The following is a 15,126-nucleotide window of genomic DNA, read 5'->3' on the forward strand; positions in this document are numbered from 1 at the left end:
GCGCCCCCGCCACCTGGGCCGGAGCGCGGGGCGAGGCCCAGCAGCCGTTGGGCCTGTGGGCGGAGCCCGAGGAGGAGGGGCGGCACGGATGGCGCCTGCGCGGGGGCTCCCCGCGGCCCGGGTGGTATCCTGGTGCGCGGGTCATTTGATCTGGGCGGCTGGCACCGCCCCGCGGGTTCCCTGGAGGATCCCAGATGACAGCAGAGATTCTTTTTTGTCTTCCCTCTTAAAAGTGTAGGGCTACTGTCTCCCTCTGGGATTATCTCTGCAGAGACGAAAAGAAATCCAGGGACCGCCCCGCTCCTTCCTAACAATCAGAGCGTGATTGGGTTTCCATTTGCGTCCACGGGAATGCTGGTCTGCGAGCTGTCACCCGGAAAATGCATATTTAATTATTTCTAAAAACTCTTGGTACGTTTCCTCGGCCCAGCGGATAATTTATGCTTTGTGCATCTTTTAGCTTTTATATAGTTCCTTTCCTTCAGATCATCTGTAGGAGATTGTCTTTTTTTTTTTCCTTTTTTTTTTTTCTTCCCTCATTTCACTTTATAAGAAGCTTTCAGATTCAAAACTGGGCAAGAGAAGTTCCAGTCGTGGCATAGCAGAAGCGAATCTGACTAGGAACCATGAGGTTGTGGGTTCGATCCCTGGCTTTGCTCAGTGGGTTAAGGATCCCGCGTTGCTGTGAACTGTGGTGTAGGTCGCAGACGCAGCTTGGATCTGGTGTGGCTATGGCAGTGGTGTAGGCCAGCAGCTGTAGCTGTGATTTGACCCCTAGCCTGGGAACCTATGGCGAGGGTGGACCCAAAAAGCAAAAAAAAAAAAAAAAAAACAGGAAAAACCAAAAAACTGGGCATGAGATAACCACCAAGCCTTTCCCAGAGAAGTGGAAAGGGAAAATGCACTTTGGCAGGAGGCAGGAGGCGAGCAAAGGCCTGTCCAGGCCCTGTAGAACTCTTCCTACTGACATAGCACCAGCTCCCTTGATCCTCACATTAGTCCTATGTGTAGGCAGAGGACAGTCATTTGTGTTTATGTGAACTGGAGCTTTGGGATATAAATAGATAATTTCAGGAGTTCCCTTAGTGGTGCAGTGGTTAACGAATGGGACTAGGAACCATGAGGTTGGGGGTTTGATCCCTGGCCTTGCTCAGTGAGTCGAGGATCCAGCGTTGCCCTGAGCTGTGGTGTAGGTCGCAGATGCGGCTCGGATCCCACGTTGCTGAGCTGTGGTGTAGGCCGGTGGCTACAGCTCTGATTAGACCCCTAGCCTGGGAACCTCCATATGCCGCAGGAGCGACCCTAGAAAAGGCAAAAAAACAAAAAATAAATAGATAGATAGTTTCAGGCCCTACTGGTCTATCTTCCCAGCCAGGCCTCCTAAATTGAAACTGAGCTTCTTCAAGGCCAGTGTGCTGCCAGTGCCCGTCCATGCCTGTTCCGACAGGATCTGATGGGTTAGGGTGTTCTCCATCACTGCACACTTTCTACTTTGGAACACACTTCACTCTGTGAGGTGGGCCCATTTCAGGGGTGGGAAAAGTGAGGCACAGAGTATTTGCCCAGAGTCACAGAGAAAGTCAGTGAAGCGTCATCAGTGAGAGTTTGAAATGAGGACAATGACAATACAGATAACAAACGGAACCGCAGTGAGAATCCAGTCATGCTTTCTCTTTCCCTGAGTTCACTAAACCATGGTTTAGGGGCTTACAAGCCAGTTCTTAGTGCCAAGCCCAGCAGTCTCCTCGGTCCTTTCATAAATCAGAGCCTAGCCTCTGATACCAAACATAATTTATTTCTCCCATATAAAGGACGGAGCTGTTACCCTCAGTGACAGTCATGACAGAACAAAACCACAAGACCAGACCGCATTTAAGGATAAATATATTAGCAAATAAATACATTTCTCAACATAGTGCCTGATTCAAGCATCTTTCTGTCCAGATATAAATACCCACGTGGGTACCTAGGTGCTAGTTCCCCCCTGACTTTGGGGGAAGAAGATTCCCAGGTGGGGTCCTGTGCCCACTTGGCTCCCACATTCACATTCCAAATGGGATAATGCCTGAGGGGCCAGCAATGCTCCAACTGCCTTGGGGTGAATGTCACCCCAAGGAGGCCCCTCAGCCCGTGCCCACTCGGTAACCAGCTGCCCAGGGCAGACTTCCTGCTCCAGCTCCACTTCTTCCTGGGTGTCCCGGGCCTGCGTGGCTTATACTGGGAAGCTGGGCCTCTGGGCCCTCTAATCCCAAGGGTCCCATATTACCTCTCCTTTGTTCTCCTCTGTTCCCTATCCCTGCTCTCAGAGAAAAATTCCTTGTTCGGCAATAATTCTGCCCTTTCTACCTTCACTCCTTGCTCCCTCTTTCTACATAAAGTCCAGAGTTATTCCCTTCCCACCATCCCCACCCCTATCCCCCAGGAACTAGGGCTGCTGGAGTGACAAGGGAGTCTGACGCTCAGAGGCTTCCACCCAGGTTCTTCAAGTTGCTCTACCCCCTCAGGTGCAGAATCCACAGAGCCTTCTCTCTCACTTAATACAAAGGATCTGACAAGTGAGGACAAGGAGGGGGAAATATCCTCCTTTAGGCACCAGGGCAGGCCCTTCCTGGAGAAGCTGAAAAGCCCCCCTTTTGGGGTCAGGCTCCCCTGGGCTCCCGATCTTTTTGCTAAGAAGGAAAATGGTAAGAACCAGCATTGCCGCTTATGCAGCAGCCTCACTGAGGAGGAGCCAGAGCTGGTGGGCAGGACTCTCCCAGGGAAGGTGGAGAGAAGGGCCCATGCATTCAGCTGCAGCCACTGGCTGGTGTGAACAGGAGGCTTGGGATGAGGGAAACCTACTGGGGCTGGGAAGGAGCACCGCCTTCATGACACCCATCTGCCCACACCTAGCTTCCTGCTCTCAAAACCCAAAACCGGCCTGCAAGGAAGCCAGCCCACACAAGTGCTAGCTGGTTGCCGGGCTGGACACAGACGTGCGGCACTGCAGAGGGTTCTGCAGACAAGGTCTGGAGCGGGGAGCAGGAAACAACACCTCCTGCCACCCACCATCACCACTCCTGTGCCAGGGGTGCCAGGAAGTCCGGCATAAAAGAGCGGTGTTTTCTGAGGTCCTTTCTTCTCTCAGGAGCCGGACTCTGGCAGGTAGGGCCCCGAGGCATCTGGAGCATACTCTTGGTTGGAGTGAGGCCTGAACATCTCACACGGCCTGTTCACACAGCTCCTCAAGCTCCTCTTCTGAGCCTGCATTCAGAGAGAGAGGAGGAAAGAAGTCAGGGAGGGTCCGGCCAGCCTCCTGCTTGTTCCACCTCTACGAGAGTATGGCTGGGAGGGAACTAGAGAGAGGCAGGAGCAGGGAATGGGTCCAGAATGGGCGATGAGATTGAAAGCTGAGGAGTTCCCGCTGTGGCACAATGGGTTAAGGATCTGCTCACAGCAGCCTGGGTCACTACAGAGGCACAGGTTTGGTCCCCAGCTCAGTGCACAGGGTTAAGGATCAAGCATTACAGCTGTGGCTCAGCTTAGATCCCTGGCTGGGGAACTTCCATGTGCTGTGGGTGCGGCCAAAAAAAAAAAAAAGATTGAAAGCTGAGAGGGGCCCCAGTTGGAACACAGGGGAGAGAAAAACAAACCAAGAAAAAGAGACGCATATATAGCAATATAGCAACCAGTGTGTTACTGATAGTTAACCACTCATTCACCCAATAAATATTTGCTAAGAACTTGTGGACCTGGCTTGATACCATGTGCCAAAGAGAAGACCACAGACTCAGCAGGGACCTGACAACCTTGTAGGAGAGAAGGTGTGCACTTAAGTGGCAATTAAGCCAGGCGGGCAGGGCTGGGGTCATAAGAGATGAATTGAGGCAGGGGAGAAACGATGTCTGAGTGGAGCAATGAGAAGGGCTCCCTGCAGAGTTCCCGTCATGGCTCAGTGGTTAACAAATCCGACTAGGAACCATGAGGTTGTGGGTTCGATCCCTGCCCTTGTTCAGTGGGTTAAGGACCCGGCGTTGCCATAAGCTGTGGTGTGGGTGGCAGATACAGCTCAGATCCTGAGTTGCTGTGACTGTGGTGTAGGCCAGTGGCTACAGCTCTGATTGGACCCCTAGCCTGGGAACCTCCAAATGCCTCGGGTGCAGCCCTAGCAAAGGCAAAAAAAAAAAAGAAGAAGAGCTTCCTAAAAGTGGAGATCAAGGTGCTGGTCCTGCAGGAACAGGGGAGAAGTAGACTTATGGTAATAGGAAGGCAGCAGAATATTCTGGGCTGCAGAAACTGCAGGAAGTGTTTGGCTAAAGCATGGGACGGGGGAAGAATGGAAAATGAGGTTGGGAAGGGAGATGGGAGCCAGCTGGTATTAGAGCCTTGAAGGCCAAACCAATTTGGATTTTTCTTTACTCTGAACAAAACAGAACATTTGGAGACTTCTGGACAGTTTATTTGAGGAGGATCACCCGGAAGCAGTATGGACGGGTAGGAGAGCAGGGTCACAGGGCTACACGGCTCTGCAGGACACAGCTGATGTGCACTTCCCAGCCTTCATGGGCCTGTGAGAGGGAAGGGAGGAGCTGGGAGGCTCCTGCCTCCATCTCTGGGCTGCACCCAAGTCATGGGCAGCGGCCATCAGTACTGGAGGAAACGGAAGTAAACCTGGCAGAGATACGGTTACCAGGACCTGGCATGGATTGGCACAGTCAGCAGGGAAAAGGGGGGACAGTGAAACTAGTTATGAGTTTGGGAAAGAGGGAGGTGGTGCCCTGGCCCTGGCTGCACTGAAAGTACTCACGCAACAGGATCCAAATGGAACCACCAAACACCTGGCTAAAGTCTGCAGTATGTGGCCCTGTGGAAGCAATTCTTTTCCGTGCTATAACACTTTGCATACCCATCTCTCCAAAGACCTGGGTCTCCTGGTTGACAAGGTCCATGTCCTCAGAGCCCAGCTTAGCACACAGCAAGCATAGAACGAAGAAAGAATGGAAGAAAGGAATGAATGGATGATTGCGGCTCTCAGGTCCTGCCTGTGGGATTCCTGAGTCTTATCTCTCAGAGGGGACAGAGGGGCCCTCCTAGCAATGGCTGTAGGCAAAGAGCTGTGTCATCCACACAATGGGAGAAGGTGGGGAAAAGTGGGAGGTGGGGGATCGGGAAAAGAAAGAGGAAGACTTGAGCAAATAAATAACAAGTTAAAGTTGAAGATTTCGGGAGTTCCCGTCGTGGCGCAGTGGTTAACGAATCCGACTAGGAACCATGAGGTTGCGGGTTCGATCCCTGGCCTTGCTCAGTGGGTTCACGATCCGGCGTTGCCGTGAGCTGTGGTGTAGGTTGCAGACGCGGCTCGGATCCCGCGTTGCTGTGGCTCTGGCGTAGGCCGGTGGCTACAGCTCCGATTCAACCCCTAGCCTGGGAACCTCCATATGCCGAGGGAGCGGCCCAAGAAATAGCAACAACAACAACAACAACAAAAAGACAAAAATAAATAAATAAATAAATAAAGTTGAAGATTTCCATGATCACCATTGGCTGAAGTACAATAAAAGAGGTGCACTGAGTCCCCAAGAAAATGAGGTTGGTCTTATTAACAAAGGTGCATGGAAGGGAAGTCCTAGTTGTTCTTTTAACCCAGAGGAAAGGGGAAAACCTAAGGACCCACGTGGCTGCTGGGAACCACCTGGGATTTCGCTCCTCCTTTTTTTTTTTTTTTTTCCCCCCATCATTCACAGAGTTCTTCTCAATAGCCCAGAATTATGGCTATTTGTCATTCTTTCTCTTCCAAGATCTCATGTGGCCTGGGATTATGGTTTTCAGCAACTATTTGTCGACACGGTCCTTGAGAGCAAGGAACACTTCTTGGCCTTCTTTGTATTTACAGCTAATGTTGGGCTGTATGCACTGGTACAGCTGTACCAATTTTTAAAGTACTGAAACATTCGTGTTCGAGCTGCCGCCCCAAACTGGCCCAAGTGCTTTCCCGTGTCTCAGCCACACTAGGACCTCAGCTGAGACCTCCCCAGGATCTGGCAACTAAAGGAGGAACAGCTGGCAGGGCTGAAGTAGCCTGGCCAGCATCCTACTCTATACCGGCTGTTCAGTAATTTGAATGTCACCTCTGCTGTACCCTTCTCAGCGTCCATCAACCCCTTGGGTGACTTCACCCATTCTGCAATATCCAGCTCTAGTCTCCTCACCCCACCAGACCCACTTCCCCTGAAAACTCACCAGGCTGGGCTGGCAGCACCTGGCAGTGTGGGTAAGGGCACGGCCTGCCCTCTGGGGGGCCAAAACTCCATTCAGAAGGCCCCTCCCCAGATGGGTGTGGTCCTAGGGGCTGGCGTGGAGTCAGACACAACCACACTGGCCGTGAGCTGGGGTAATTAGGGCCTGGGGTTTCTGGTAGCAGCCTTCTGTCCAGGCCCGGAGGTCCGAAGATCAGTGGGTGGCCCTCTGGGGACCAAGGGTATGCCAGGCTAGGGCCATAATGGGGGAGAATCTGGCAGGCTGGGTGTGCAGTCACGTCCTGGGGTCGAGAGGCTGGGGTGGGCTCTGAGGGACCCCCCCGCCGTCTCCTCTGTGGGTGTCGGACAAGGAGGCTGGATTTCTGCAAGTGGAAGGGGCTGCCGGGACTGGGGGTCGGGCTGGAGGCATCGGCTGGTGCAGGGGCTGGCTCAGTGAGGGCCCTGGGCCGTTGTGGGTTGGGGAGCTGCCCTGAAGGAGCCGCTGGGTTGGATCTGGCTGTTTCCTGGTCAGGTGAAGGCGGCTCTGACTGGAGCTGTGTCCGAGGAACGGCAGGCCTGGACCGGGGGACTCCAGTTTCTGGGCCAGACTTCCTGCTGTGCCACTGGAAACGCTTTTTGTAGTGGTGGTGCCGGTGGCGATGGTAGTGGACATGGCTGGAAACCTGGGTTTCTCCTGTGGGCACCACGGAGTCCAAAGAACGGGGCCGAGAGGTCACGCCAGGCTGAGTCTCCTTGCCCTGGGTCCCCCCTTGGGGGCTGCAGTAAACCAGGGGGTCAAAGTCACTGCTCAGGGAGCTGCGGAAGGTAGAGCTGCTGCCGTGGATGCCCTGCAGGCTGACGTCTGTGCAGTTGACCACTGAGTCACTCGAAGAGCCATGGCAGGGCCCCGAACTGGAGTCGCTGGCCGGTCCGTCTGCCAGGTAGCCGCTGCGCTCTGTGCAGTAGCTTTCTCCAGAGCCGCTGCTGTCGTGAGGCCTGGGCCGGCGCGGGGGTGGTGGGCAAGCAGTGGGGTGCTGCGAAGTGCATCGCAGGCGGCTCAGCCCCCAGCCCTGTGCATAGGGGTGCTGGGCCGCGGCCAGGCGCTGCTGGTCGCCTGGAGCCCGGGGATGTGCAGCTCTCGGGGGGCGGTGGTGCCGAGGGCCCCCGCTGGGCTCCTGGGACGGGAGGAAGGAACCAGGCCGCGTGGGCCGAGCCACTGCACTCCGGGAGGGGCCCAACAGGTAGGCAGCAGGCAGGTGGTAGTGGGCGTGGCCGGGATGCTGGCGAATGAGGTGGAGTCTCCGGCCTGGTTCCTGGTAAGATCGAGAGGGTCCCAGGGGCTGAGAAAGTGAATCTCCCTCTGGAAGAAAGAACCAAGAGCACAGGGGTTTGACTCCACAGACCTAAGGAGGGTACATTCAGAAGCCAGCGGCTGTAGCAAACCTGTTAAGCCTGCATAGCCCGCAGGCCCCGTCAGAGTTTGAGGGACCAGGGACCTTCCTAACCTGCCTGCGCCCTGGGTTGCCCAGGCTCCTTCCAGGCACTTGTCTCCTCGGTTGTCCCCTGCGCATGGCAGGCCCTGATCCTCCCATCAGCCCGTGTGGGACTTTCACCCAGGGACATCGTCACCCCATACTGCACCCTTGGATGGATTAGAAAGAGGCTTTCTAACTCGCTTTCCTCTTTTGGAAAAGTGTCGTAATATCCTATTTTTGTTAGAATAGGATACTTCATTGCTGGAAAACCGCAATAATAAATATACAAATCACCCAGATTTAGAATCAACAAAGTCGTCATGGACATTCATAATAAAGATGTCTGGGGAGTTCCCTGATGGCCTTAGCAGTGAAGGATCTGGCATCGCCACTGCTGTGGTGCAGGTTCAGTCCCTGGCCCGGGAACTTCCACATGCCATAAGTGCAGACGGAAAAAAAAAAAAGTTTGCTATGGAACGGCCGCCCCCCTCAGATGAGGGCCCCTCGAGCAGTGCTCATCTTAAAGAACAATCGAGGCCATCCTGCCCCTTCTAGACCCATCTGCCTGCACACAGGGGAGTCTGTGGCCCACCTCCTACCTACGATGTTGAACATGCAGAGGGGGCAAGTGCGATGCTGATGCAGCCAGGGGTCCACACATGTGCGATGGAACTCGTGGAGGCAGGAAATGACCCGTAGCTCCTGGAGAAAACAAAGGCTCTGAACCAAAGTTGCCTGCAGCCACAGCAGTGGCCAGGAAGCAGGGTGTCCCCGACTCCCACTGGCCTCTTTATTGCCATCACCTGTTTTCAAAGACCTCACAGTAGAAGAGAAAAGGTTTGGGCTTGGGTATCAAATAGACCTGGATCTTGCCACTTAGCTGCATGACCTTGGGCAAGTTTCTTAACAGACAGTTTTCTGCTGTGAAATGAGGCTAATCCACCCGCCCCCTCACTGTCATGAGGCTAAAATGAGACAATGCCTCCAAATCACCCTTGGCAGAGCCTGGCACATGGTACACGCTCGACAGACAGTAGTTCTCTCTTCCTGGAAGACCAGGGAAAAAAGCGAACCTTGGGGTCATCCACGCAGGATACACAGGACGTGGATGCAGCCTGAACACCCACACCGGCCATAAGGGCCTCCTCCACACCCTCCAGCCTCCCTCCCCAGTCTGGTCATGACGGGGAAGCACAGCTTGGCCTCACCTGGCCCTCTGAGAACTCCTCAAGGCAGATGGCGCACACAGGGGCTGAGCTGCAGCTGCTTCCTGCATCTGGCCACTCAGCCCAGGCCCTCCTGCAGCCGGCCCGGTACCTCCTGGTAGCCAGCTGGCTGATGGCCCAGGCTGTTCGCTGCTGAAGGGGATCCTGGGAAGAGGGATGGGACCAGAATGGGGCAAGGGCTCCCCTTCCCTCCAAGTCCCCCTGGACTCCAGCTTGAATGTGGTTCTCAGTCACCCGGTTAGATCACGGGGCCATGTGACCGCCCCTGGGAGTCTGTATCCTTGGGGTTCACACATGGCGCTGCCAAGCCAGCCAAGCCCTCCCACCCCATCCCCCACTCACACTGCTAACCTTCCCATTCCTCGAGGACCGTAAGAGTAACTGATTACTGTCTGCTGGACATCTCAACTTGGATAGTTAACAGGCACCTCCAACTTGACAGGCCCCACACCGAACTCCTAACCCCACGGACCACCCAACCAACACCTGCCCCCCCACCCCCACCCCAAGTCTTCCCCACCTCGGGAAATGGCAACTCCATTCTTTCCATTGCTCAGGCCAAGCATCTTGGTGCCATTCTCGACTCCTCTCTCACACTCCATGATCCATCCATCCGAAAACCTGTTGGCTTTGCCTCCAGAGTATACCGAGATTCTAACTAATTCTCCCTACGTTCACTGCTACCTCCCTAATCCAAGCTACCACCCCTGTCACCTGGATTCCTGTCATTGCCTCTGAGCCAGTCTCTGCTTCCAGCCTTGCCTCCCTGTACTCTGGTCTCATCCCAGCGGCAAGAGTGATCGTTGTTAGAACCTAAGTCAGATCATGGCTCTGCTTCTCCTCAAAGCCCTCCAATGGCTCCAAGTTCACCCAGAGCGGGGGAAAAAAAACACCTGACAACCGCCTACACAGGCCTATGCCACCGGGCCCCCATGAACGCTCTGTCCTTGCCTCCTGCTCTGTCCTCTTACTCCCTGGATTCCACCCACACAGCCTTGCTGTTCCTCAGAAACACAGGGCACACATCTGCCTCAAGGACCTGGCACTTCCTGTTTTCTCGCCTCAATCACCTTGTCCCCAGGTATCTACACACATGACCCCCTCACCCATTGCGGGTCATTCCTGAAATAGCCTCTCAATGAAGCCTGCCTTGGCCTTGCTTTAAAAAAATGTTCCCTGTCATGGAGTTCCTGTTGTGGCTCAGTGGTAAGGAACCCGACTATTATACATTAGGACGCGGGTTCGATCCCTGGTCTCACTCAGTGAGTTAAAGATCTGGTGTTGCCATGAGCTATGGAGCAGATAGATCACAGATGCAGCTCGGATCTGGAGTTGCTGTGGCTGTGGCTCTGATTTGACCTCTAGCCTGGGAACCTCCATATGCTGTATGTGCAGCCCTAAAAAGACCAACACAACAACAAAAAATTAACCCTGTCCCCTTTGCGCTTTCTCTCCGTTTCTGCTTTATTTTTCTCCCTGGCATATACCACCATCTAAAGGATTATAGGGAGTTCCCATTGTGGCGCAGTAGAAACAAATCCAACTAGTATCTGTAAGGATGTGGGTTTGATCCCTGGCCTTGCTCAGTGGGTTAAGGATCTGGCATTGCCATGAGCTGCAGTGTAGGTCACAGACATGGCTTGTATCTTGCATTGCTGTGGCGGTGGTGTAGCCTAGCAGCTGTAGCTCTGATTCAACCCCTAGCCTGGAAACTTCCATATGCCGCACCTGCAGCCCTAAAAAGCAGAAAACAAATAAATAAATACATAATTATATATTTTATTTATTAATTTTTTTGTCTGTCTCTTTCCCATAGAATGAAAGCTCCTCAGGGGAGGGACATTTTGCCTTTTTGCTCACTATGCTATCCCCCCAAACCTGAAACAGTACCTGGCACATAACAGGAGCTCACCCTGTTTGTTGAATGAATGAACAAACGAGGGCACCCACAGAGAGAGGCTGCTAGAAATGAACAGTCATTTGCCGGGGCCTTTTGGTATAAACTACTTCATGGGCATGCAGGCTCTTTCTTTCTTCACTTTTGCCTTCCTGCTCCCCACCATCCCCCACACGTACCCTCGCCCACCTCCCCAGGGAGCCCACCCGGCTCACCGGCCTGCTGTGGCGGGGGCGGCACCGGATGCGCAGCACCGAGGCCAGGACGACCACAAAGATGGTGCCCACCACCGTCAGGAGGATCCACACGTCATAATCTGGCTGGGGGCGCGAGCAGAGAGGGAAAGGGTCATACTTCTGGAAGGAGCAGGGGCACCCTGGGAGAAGCACAGCAGCCCAGGACACACGGAGAACAGGGGGCCCCTGGAGCCTTTCAGAAAAGGGGACGCGGTGGAGAGGAACCTGCAGGGGAGTTAGGTGGGCCCTGTCCCCAGGCACTCACAGGGGAGGGTCCTCCAGATGTCAGCCCTGAGAGGTACCACCTGAAGACCTTGGGATAAAGGGGAAAGTGACCCCCTGCAAGGTGGGGGCGGCCCAGTGAGCAGCTGGCTAAGCTTCCTAGTCCAGGAGAAACACCAGCCAGGGGCCAGGGGACCAAGGCTTCAGTCTGGCTCTGCTACTCTATGCCAAGGAAACCACTGTGCTGAAAAATGACTTTAGAAGTTCCCACTGTGGCTCAGTGGTAAAGAACCTGACTAGTATCCATGAGGACAGAGGTTCGATCCCTGGCCTTGCTCAGTGGGTTGAGGATCCAGTGTTGCCTAGAGCTGTGGTGTAGATCGCAGACTCGGCTTGGATCCTCATTGCTGTGGCTGTGGTGTAGGCTGGCAGCTATAGCTCTGATTCGACCCCTAGCCTGGGAACTTCCGTATGCCATGGGAGTGGCCCTAAAATAAAAAGGCAAAAACAAACAACAACAACAAAAACGACTCTACAACTGTTCATGCTGCAGATGAGGCCCAGAGAGGGGAAGAAACTTGCCTAGATGAGCACAGCGGGCAGAGCGAGTTGGACTAGAGGACTTCTAAGGTCTCTTTGGCTCCGGGAGTCTAGGGGCTTTCAGTGGGAGCTGCCTCGGCAAAAGGCGGGGGTGAGAGCAGGTGCTGGGGCTGGAGAACTGAGGGGCTTACCCAGGTTGGGGGCTCCTTCAGCTCTATCCTCACGTGGGCCTTTCTGTTCTTGTACACAAACTCCATCAGCTTCTCAGCATCGTTGCCCCAGATCAACACCACTGGCCACGTCAGGCCCAGGGGCTGCTGCAGCTGCAGGAAGGAAAGTGCCCCCAAGGGCGGCTGGGTCCTGACTTCTCCTCCCCTGGTATCTTTCTCTTCCTCTGTCCAGCCCCCTCCTCAAACACCCCATGTCCCCAGGTACCTGCTCAGCAGCGGCTCGATCCTCTGTGATGTCAAAGAGGACAGCGCTGGCTCCTCGCTCACCTGCCATCCGGGCCTGCAGAGACACACAGCGGAGGTCCAACGGGGGTCAGAGGACGCAACCCATCCCTCCCTTGGGAGGCTTCTGCACACGCCACATCTCTGCACACTCACACATACACCACGAGCAAGGGGTCAGTGGGATTAAGCTCCCCTGGCCCGCCCTGAGCTCACCAAGGTCCTGCTTCAAGGACCCCATTCCTTTTGTAATGGAGCAAACCCTTCGCAGGTGGTGGACCAGGCTCTAGGTCTAAGGACAAATAAGACCCAGCCCCTGCTGTCCGGGAGCCCCGTCTGCCTTCAATTAGAAGTGTGAGAACAGAGAGTGAGGACTGATCGGCAGCCCCCAGGGCGTGGGGAGGGGGTGACCCGTCCCCAGTACAGAGAGGGAACGCAGAGAGGGGGAGCGCCCCTTCAGAGCCCAGCTGGGCTTTCCAGGGTCCAGCCCTGCCTGATCATCTCGCCACCCCCGACTCCCACCCCGGCTCAGGCCAAGGTCCACGAGCCTGGGACGTGGCTCCCACTCAAGGCATCTACCACAGTCCCAGGCTCAGCCCACCTCCCCGGTTCTCTCTCCCTGCCCCACTCTGATTTGCCAACTCTCTCTCTGGCTCCACTTCAAGGACTTAATGGAGCCCCTGTCCAGGGTCTTATCCCTTCACCGCCTCCCCCAAGGGATGGGAGGGACCCCGGGGCTGTCCCCACAAGGCCGCAACTATGCACACGGGCACGCGAGTGCGTGCGCGCCCAGGCTCCGAGAGATTCCAGCCAACCAGGCAGAGCAGAGCCAGAAAGAGAACAAGCAGCCGCAATCCAGGGGCTCTGGGTGTGGGGTAAGAGAAGAGAGATAAGAGTCGAGGGTGCGGTGGAGGCACGAGGGCAAAGGACCAACAGACAGACCTTCTCCAGCCACCGCTCCGTCTCCCCGCCACACCGCCGCCAGTGCGGACGCTCTGCATCCAGCCCCCTCCCTAGAGCAGAGGCTCACCGAGCAGAGGCAGCAGGCTGGGACCTCAGGCCCTTGGGGGCCTGCCGAGTCTTTGGGCCCTTCCTGCAGGCACTGAAGGAGTTAATCCTCCTGCAAGTAGTGGTGGCAGGAAGAGGAGCCAGTGCCGGCCTGACTCACACTCCCAGCGCTTTGATCTCTGCTTCCCTTCCCGGGGAGAGCCTGTTGGGGCAGGTCTCCTGCCAGGCAGGCCAGGGGAGCGGCTCCTGCTCCCGCTCCCTGCTCCCCGCTGCCCAGGGAGCGGCAGGGGGCAGGGGGCCCCTCAGAACAGGCAGCCTCAGGCAGGGGAGCCCCGGCAGGGTGGTGGGGCCTGTTTAGTTCAGGAGGGTAACCCCCCTCTTCCCTCCTCCTTCCCTGAGGATCTGGGCCAGGCCCTCTCCCAGCACCCAGGCCCAGCCCAGGCCCAGGCTCGCCAGGCTCATCGCCTGGAAATTCACAGGACTCCAGAATGGAATCGCGGCAGCAATGGAGAGGTCATGGGCTTCAACCTCCTCGAGCCCACTTACCCCCAGAAAGTCTACCCTGCCCCTGGGTAGATAAGGAAAAAAGAAAGCTCTCCAATCTCCAGAGACCCCCAAAGCAGGGCAGGGGAGCAGCCCCAGGGGAAAAGGAGAAGGACGCCCATGGCTAAAGTCACAGTCCTGGACTTGGCCAAGGGGTGGGGAGGTCACCCCGGGAGGCACAGAACACACGTTCTCAGTGCCACCAGGGTCTCATGTTTCTCATCCCCAGAGGGAGGCCCTGGACCCAGGCCGGCCTGGAAAGAGCAGGAGGGCAGGGCCCAGACTCTCTTCTCTGGAGACGTTCTTACTCCCCCACCCCTCTCTCTTTGAAGGACTGGGGTAGGAACAGTGGAAAGTAATTACCCTGATGTTCAAACACCCCAGCCCATTACAGCCCATAATTACAAAGTTGTAAAAGCAATCAAAGAAAGAGGGTTGGCCAACAGGGGAAACCAACAGGACTCTCAGGCAGTGGGTGCCTGGGTCCAGAGTTCTAGGAATCAAAAAGCAAGAGGTGGGGCCAGATGGCTGCCCAGCCCCCGGGCCCTCCACGCTGCCCTCCAGGCCACCTGCACCCCAACAAGAGGCATGGAGGAGAAGAAGCACTTCTTCAGAGACTAGAATCTGGGAGCCGGAGAGGATGGCAGGTCCTCCAGACTGGAAGAACGGGATTTTGAAAGACAACCCAGAGAGTCAGCCAGCCCTCTGAGAGCACCAGGCCGGCTGCGCGGAAGCCAGTGCATCCCAGGGCCTCTGCACTCCGCTCTGCTCTTCCCTGCGCCTTAGGTTTTCCTCTGCAGACACAGTGACAGCCGCTGTGTATCTCCTCCTCATTGGAGATTGGCTGAGCACCCACTGTGCCCAGGGCACTGAGCCAGGGAAGGCCAAGCCCTCCAGAACAGCTCATAATCTAGCTGTGGAGACAAGGCCCATACACAAAATTACAGTGCTGATAACAACATTTTAGAGTACAAGTGAATGAAGGAGACCAGTCATTTCCAAACTTTTTCTCGATGCTGAAAGCCCTTCCCTCCATTCCTGTGTCACCCCCACACACACACACACACATGCATGCACACAAGCTGATACAAATCTTCAATACAAAACAGATAAAAGTGAACTGAGGTTGAGAGTGGGAATGGGGATAAGAAGGACACTTGGCTCCCCCTCCTTTCTTGCTGCCCCCCCCCCCCCCGCCCCAACCAAGGCACCTCTGCCTAGATGGGCCGAGCCAGTTAGGGAAGTTTCAGTAGAAGAGGTGGGATCATCTAGGCTTGAAAGCAAGGGTAGGAGGGAGAAGAAGGGGTACAGC

At 55.5% G+C, this 15,126-nt stretch overlaps 1 protein-coding gene across 2 annotated transcripts in view; it reads right to left on the reverse strand.

Annotated features, from left to right (window-relative positions):
• Window positions 1-1,866: 1,866 nt before the first annotated feature.
• RNF43 (ring finger protein 43) overlaps window positions 1,867-15,126 on the reverse strand; it is a 62,520-nt gene continuing 49,260 nt past the window's right edge. For both annotated transcript variants that reach the window (XM_047758006.1, XM_047758007.1), the window contains 7 exons: window positions 12,247-12,321; window positions 12,003-12,134; window positions 11,029-11,133; window positions 8,899-9,060; window positions 8,290-8,392; window positions 6,220-7,575; window positions 1,867-3,243 (listed from right to left, as the gene is read on the reverse strand). In XM_047758006.1, the coding sequence (XP_047613962.1) occupies window positions 3,200-3,243; window positions 6,220-7,575; window positions 8,290-8,392; window positions 8,899-9,060; window positions 11,029-11,133; window positions 12,003-12,134; window positions 12,247-12,321 (1,977 nt within the window). In that variant the 3' untranslated portion in view covers window positions 1,867-3,199. The remainder of the gene's footprint in view (window positions 3,244-6,219; window positions 7,576-8,289; window positions 8,393-8,898; window positions 9,061-11,028; window positions 11,134-12,002; window positions 12,135-12,246; window positions 12,322-15,126) is intronic.

The sequence above is a fragment of the Phacochoerus africanus genome, chromosome 14, assembly GCF_016906955.1.
Source record: "Phacochoerus africanus isolate WHEZ1 chromosome 14, ROS_Pafr_v1, whole genome shotgun sequence".
Lineage (NCBI taxonomy): Eukaryota > Metazoa > Chordata > Mammalia > Artiodactyla > Suidae > Phacochoerus > Phacochoerus africanus.